General features: G+C 38.6%; 2 protein-coding genes across 2 annotated transcripts in view; one reads left to right on the top strand and one right to left on the bottom strand.

Moving 5' to 3' along the window:
* Nucleotides 1-4245: 4245 nt before the first annotated feature.
* MELLADRAFT_37260 (uncharacterized protein) lies at nt 4246-5032 on the bottom strand (the record flags this gene model as incomplete). The annotated part of the gene is made up of 5 exons (XM_007412022.1): nt 4246-4332; nt 4446-4489; nt 4646-4749; nt 4876-4882; nt 4978-5032. The coding sequence occupies 5 exons, from the start codon at nt 5030-5032 to the stop codon at nt 4246-4248; spliced, it is 297 nt and encodes a 98-aa protein (XP_007412084.1).
* A 196-nt stretch (nt 5033-5228) lies between these two features.
* Nucleotides 5229-6843, top strand: part of MELLADRAFT_117029 (uncharacterized protein) — a gene marked incomplete at both ends in the record, with an annotated part of 14209 nt that continues 12594 nt past the window's right edge. Inside the window, 4 exons of the mRNA XM_007412028.1 lie at nt 5229-5333; nt 5414-5755; nt 5842-6054; nt 6140-6785. Coding sequence (XP_007412090.1) covers nt 5242-5333; nt 5414-5755; nt 5842-6054; nt 6140-6785 — 1293 coding nt within the window. The remainder of the gene's footprint in view (nt 5334-5413; nt 5756-5841; nt 6055-6139; nt 6786-6843) is intronic.

The following is a 6843-nucleotide window of genomic DNA, read 5'->3' as shown; positions in this document are numbered from 1 at the left end:
TCCTTATACTGATGTATGAGTTGTTACGAGGCCTTCCTCACCTTTCATTTCTCCCTATCTGCCCTCGATTCTACAGCTCTCTGCTATAGCTCGGTTCCCCGATAAAAACCGGGGATCCTCATACTCTTGCCCGGTCCCCGCTCCGTCGGAGTCGGTACGGTGCCGGGGGGCTGAGATACCTAGCCCGAGGCACCGTACCGACGGTACGGAAGCCGGAGATCCCCGAGCCCGCGGGAAACGGGGCTCATGCTGACCTGTATGTACAGTCACATGATACAACAACAACCTTTCACCATTCCTCACCTTCACCTTCATTTGTCAAGCCTTGATCAACCAAAAAAAAAGAAAGGAGTTGGGTGGGGACATGATAAGGGGTGAGATACTTGGACGGTTGGAATTGGAGGTTTTGAAAGTGCTGTGTATGTGTATGTAGTAGTGTACTCAAGGGAAATCGGCGAACGTAATGCTAACGAGTTGTGAACAAGTTTCTTGATTTGAGGAAATTTCAAACCCGGACACCGAAATTCCGCTCAATCGGGTTTCAAACGAGTTAATTCCCGCGGTGTAAGTCAACAATAGTATGGGTTTTGAGGACATGAAGTCCCATGACCTGCAGAATGACTGGCGACATGTGCCTTGCCAAACCCCATCATAAACTTTGATTGCAAGACTGTGAACCCATGAAATCAGATCTTGCCTTCTTATGTCTCATAAGCTTCATTGTTTTATCAACAGGAAGAGTACCTATAAGGAAAAAAGATGACTCGAGCTATGGTCTCTGGTCTATGTATATATGATTGAAGTCCAGCTGGAAACGATATGCCCCAACGCTTTTAGTCATACACATTCAAAGAACAAAGAGAAATATGAGAACATAAGAGACGCTCTCTTTCCAAAGACAAGGGGGGGCGCTGATACGATAAGCATAGCAATCTGTAAGTATGATAATCGAGTCCACGCTAAGATTCTTTAGTTGGGGTTCAATGTCGCGTGAATCCTGACAGCAATTACGCTCTAGTCTTCTTTCATCGATTAAGATCTCCCTCTGAAACGGTGCTCTCCACTTGTCCTTATCAATTTCCCTGTCTTCCGTTTTGCTTTTGATTGGTCCATTGAACACTAACTTCTTCAACAAACAACGTCTTTATCCTGCCCGGTCAAGGCTCAGTAAGTGGCCTATATCACAGTCTTCCTAATTGTGATAGATCAGATCGCGGGGAAATGCCACTGACAAAGCCTCTGCCCCTCCCACGCTCGCCTTTTTCCAAACGCAGTTGCCCAAGGGGGTCAGTCACGCAGAGTCGACACTGTACCGTATACGGCCTAGTCAGGCTGAAGATCCAACGTCGGCTGACTTGATATAAATTCAAGGCTTGTGTGATTAGGTCAAGCTAGACAGGAAAGCTCAGGAAAGCATCGGTAATACAATTTCATTCAAGGCCTTAAGAATGGTGTACAACTTACGACCAAGAAAAAATATGATCAAGAGCGAATCCAATCATTCTATGCAATCATCGAAACCTTCAAACTCCATCACTTCAATGTCAACTCCGCCTTCACACAGTCGCGTTCAAGGGGGCTTGTCGTCTATGCCCATCGAAATAATAGAATTGGTACTTTACAACATTCACAACAGTAGGGAGGATCATGATCTTGACCACCAAGGCATTCAAAAGTTCCAAAATTCGACCCACAGTAAGTCAATATGCCTTTCAATCTTGCCACTCTATGCATCTTCATTCACACCGAATGGCACAATCATTAGCTTTTCTTCATCTGTGCCAAATATCACACCTATACATGATTATATACTTTGCTGACACTATACCATTCTGAACAGGTCTTCCCTTGAAAAAGATTTGTTCACTTGCCTTGGTGAACCGTTCATTTTATCAAATGCTCTCTCCTTATCGTTTTCAGGTAATTGTTTTTATCTCCATCATCCAATTGTATTCTCATGATTTAGTAATCGATGAAATGATCTTGATCACCATTCTAGGCCTTAGATCTCGAAGGTTTAACGGTGGATAAATTGACGTTCACGCTTGAAGAAATCATCAAAAGGTATTCAGAGGATGTCAAAAGAATTAGGTGGAGAGTCTTAGACCATAACTCAGTTTTAGAGGAGCGTAAAGAACGGTTGCGTGCGGCTAGACGTCGTCGAAATCCATCTCGGAGTCCACAGTGGGATCTCAGGTCACGATCCGAACTATTACTCAGAATCCTAGAATGTTGTCCTCACCTCATCGATCTTGATATAGATCTTGATCCAAGAGCTTTCATCCCAACTGAAAGTTCTGCAATATCATACTCAAAAAAAAATGAAGACTCTTCAAGCTCATCAGACAATCAAATGCCAAACCTACTTATCGAACCCATCACTCGACTGAAATCAATTACTCATCTTTCACTGTCATCTGCTTATCTGGGACCACGCTACACCGAAGTATTTGTCGTCAAACTTCTCGCCAACTTTCCTCAACTCAAATATATCAGTTGTACCGGGATTGATGCTACACATCCGAGAGCTTTGGACGACCAACAGGCCTGTCAATCTCCCCTTGGGATTCATCTTGCTTCGCTTACTAGCCTTACTGGATTAGAGTTGCAAAGGGCTGAATGTGTGGACTTAAGTTGGGGTCAACTTGATTGGAAAAGTTCATTGAAGTTGTTATCATTGGTACATTGTAATCGAGTCTCAGTACCAGCCTTACATAAACTTATCCAACATTTTCTTTCAACCTTAAGAATACTTACATGCAATAACCTAGACAATTTTGCTTATGGAAAGCTGAATCCAAGTCCAATTCGGGAAGCTATTGAAAATGATGAATTTTGTTTTGAATTACCCAAACTGATCAAGTTAGAGATTTCACACTATTTACCCATCCAATTCGCAAGATCCTTTCGACCTTCAAAAAGCCTTAAATGGATTTCAATAGGTGATCCGTTTCATAGTCGTCAAGATTTTGAAGATCTAATCAAAGATCAACTTTGGCCTAAAATGAAAAAGTTTGAATTACCAGGTTATCAACAAACTTTTCTTTCTCAAACTGACTTTAAATCTTTACAGACCGTGTGTCAAGAACATGGTATTGAAATGTATTTTTGTGGGAAAGTTTTTGATGCTGATGCAAAGGATCATGTTGGTAATGGTGGGATGTTTGATCTAGTGGCTTCTTCAGATGAGGATCAAAGTGAATCGGATGACTCTATGTCTGGGGATGATGAGAATGATGATGATGAACCGGAAGAGTATGATGGGTATTATGAGGATGATCCTGAAGAGTATGATCCATATTAATGGTTTGCTTCAATTCATGATCCGTATTGATTCTGATTCAGGTGATAGAATCTTTTTGAAAGCTGCAAGGTTTACATACTTGATTTCAGCCCTGACATGTTGTTCAACACACACAAGGCGCGCGCTGCTCACCTCAGAATTCTACAATTTGTTGTTTTCTTCCTTCTCTTTGAATTTGTGTTTTTGGCAAGAACTAGTTGACCCTCTACATGGTGCACGTAATGAAGCATAACATCTTGAGGGATTTTCCAATGAGCTCGAGCCCAAGACAATCATCTGGTCACATTACTATGTCAAACAATAGTTTTGAAACAGCTTGAAACATGACATCCATCATAAATAAGGTCAAGAAAGCCAATTTTTAATCTTAGTGTGTTGATCTTGTGAGCAGGTAGAGTGAAAGTTTTCTAACCTATCTAAAGGAGAGTACAGCCTTCCATCAACAGTCTTTAGTCTACAAAACTCGAGAAGCTCAAAAAGGAAACCAGAGTCGAGCGCCAAGCTAAGGTGGAGCACTTAGGTGAGTCAGTGTGCAGGATGCAGAATAAGAAAATGCATGACAACTCAGGTTGGTGCTTTCACAGCATAATTTCTACCACTTCTATTTGATCAGATCATCCAAAAGGGTAATGACAATTTTCCATTAGCCAAATCACTGGCACCATAAGAAGTTTGAGCTACAGATCAATCAATCCTCACAACCTCATCACTTTCAGTCACTTTTTAGTATATATTTTCATTCTCACAGATGTACTTTGAAATCATATTCTAAAAAAAATCGATATGTATATATATTGTATCTATCTTGCATGACAACTTTAAGTTTTATCACTTTAATGTTTCTGAAGTCTTTTCAAGTCCTTTACGATAACTAAAAACCAAAAAACCAAACCAATCAATAAAGAAACCTCAACCAATCTAAAAAGACTCAGATGAATGACTTACTCCCAAATTCGATAAAGTTGAGTCAAACCAGTTGCTCCCACAAAACAATTCACACTTGCTAATGAATAATTCACAGGTGTGATCTAAGATTTGAACCCCCCCAAAAAATGTAAGATCAGTTTATGAAAACAAAATCGAAATGTGGAAATTCTGGAGGGAATGTATTTTTTTGTTTGGAAGGCAAAAATTAACGTACTACGAAAGAGTATCTGACCCAAATCAAACCAGTAGCAGCCAAAGCTACAAAAAACAAAAAAAAGCTCAATCAGTTCTTTCTTTTAGAAAACCTCTTTCGGTTTTAAAAATTTCATAAAAATTCAAAAACCAAAAGGTTTGAAATCAAGTGTTTCTAATTTAGATTTTCTCAAGGAAAAAGAAATTGTTTTTTTGGTTTACCAATGTTTTGAGAAAGAGATAATTTTTCAACCGGTCTACTTAAATCTTTGATACCTGCAATCACTAATCCCCATTTAAACATTGGAGCCCAAAAGAAAATCGTTCTATATAAAATCATTCCCCAAAAAAAAATCACAAAAAACCAGAAAAAGAAATGTGTTAGTGTGCCAAGTCGATTTAAAAGGTTTTGGAAAAGAAAACGTGATATGTTTTTTTTTGAAAGACTCAACTTTGGACCTTTTAAAATTTCCATTTTTCAAAATCAAAAAACAAAGGTTTAGTTTTCTTTTCTTTTTTGGGATGGGAAATGAAGTTATGAAGAGAATAATGACCTGCTGGATGGTTTAGGAATTGATTGAATTTTGAAGAAACTTGTGAGGTAGCCATTCTTGCGTTGGATTTGGTTGTTGTGTTGGATTGATCGATTGAAGATTGAGAACAGTTTGGGGTGGACCGTGAAGTGTTCAGGTTAAGTACTTAAGATTAAATGCTTAAGGTTAAGTACTTAAAGTTGAAGTTGGAATGCCTCAATTGGTTTTTCATCGCAACAACAACAACAACAACTTCCATCCAATCCGAACCCATTCGACACCAAAATGTCTTCAAACGGTCAGTCAAGCACTTCTAATCCACTCTTCCATTTCGATTCCATTTTCTCTTTACTTCAAATACAACCACGAATAAATACGTATGAATCCCAGCTCGTCCAAAAAAATCAGTTCACACTTTACACACATTCATAGTCTCTTCTGTTTCCAACTTACGTAGATCAAAATGGGATGATTCACCACGAGGATCAGAAGAAGAAACAGTATCAAAGGATGAAGATATCAAAGCTAGACCTTCTAAAAGATCACGTCAAGCTGCTTTTTCTGATTTGAATATTTCAAACAAACTTAAACAAACTCGTTCGGCTTTGAACTCAAACTCGGTTTGTTCTGGTTCATCTAACACCAGTAGGAATGAGATGGTCCAGCAGGGGGAAGGTTTGTTGGGTTCGGTCGGTTCTGGGAAAATGAATGGGGTTTCTGGTCGTCCGACTCGATCTCTTCAGTTACGCCATTCTCATCCTACAATCCAAGGATGTAGATCAGTTTACTGTTACGAAAGGTAACTTGAACCTAACCATCATCTTCATCAAAAAACTTGATAGATGAAATTGGAAACCTGATTCTAACTTTTTTCAAAATTGACAGATTAAATCATATTGAAGAAGGATCATATGGAGTAGTCTTTAGAGCAAGAGATAAAGAATCAAATGAGATTGTAGCATTAAAGAAGATCAAGATGGATCAAGAAAAAAATGGGTTTCCGATCACTTCTTTAAGAGAGATTCATACCTTGATGATGGTTCAACATCAAAACATTGTAAATGTTAGAGAAATCGTAGTGGGTGATACCTTAACCCAGTCAGTGATCTTTTGTCATTCATTTTCCAAATTAAAATTGAACTTGATTGAGTATTTTTTTTGGGGGGGGTTTTGGGGATGATAGGATATTTATTGTGATGGATTTTATTGAACATGATTTAAAGACACTTTTAACGACGATGAGAACTCCATTCTTATCATCTGAAATCAAAACGATTATGATTCAATTATTATCAGCCACAGCTTGTTGTCATTCGAATTGGATAATCCATCGAGACATCAAAACCTCAAATATCTTGATGAACAATCGAGGCGAGATCAAACTAGCGGATTTCGGATTAGCCAGAATGTATGGAGATCCATCGATGGGAAACCTAACGAGATTAGTCGTCACACTTTGGTACCGATCACCTGAACTTTTATTAGGTTTAGATGATTATCATCCATCTATTGATCTTTGGTCGATTGGTTGTATCTTTGCTGAATTGATCTTACGTGATCCGATCTTTCCTGGTAAAGGTGAAATCGATCAATTAAATCAAATCTTTAGTTTATTGGGTAAACCTCATCAAGATAATTGGCCTGAAGTGGTGAAGTTACCGAATTTTAAAAGTTTAAATTTGATCCATTTACCTAATTATTCAACACTTAGATCTAAGTTTAAGTATTTAACTGAATTAGGTATCGATTTGATGAATGCGTTGTTAACTTATGATCCTTCTAAAAGGATTTCGGCTGAAGATGCTTTACGTCATCCTTATTTTAAGTCAGTCGCTTTTCTGCTTAACAAGTTTAGTTTCTTTGAATCGATGATTGATTAAGGTCTTT

The sequence above is a fragment of the Melampsora larici-populina genome (genome assembly GCF_000204055.1).
Source record: "Melampsora larici-populina 98AG31 unplaced genomic scaffold MELLAscaffold_28, whole genome shotgun sequence".
Classification (NCBI taxonomy): Eukaryota; Fungi; Basidiomycota; class Pucciniomycetes; order Pucciniales; family Melampsoraceae; genus Melampsora; species Melampsora laricis-populina.
The sequence above is the reverse complement of the archived record's forward strand: the minus strand, read 5'-3'. Positions and strand labels throughout refer to the sequence as shown.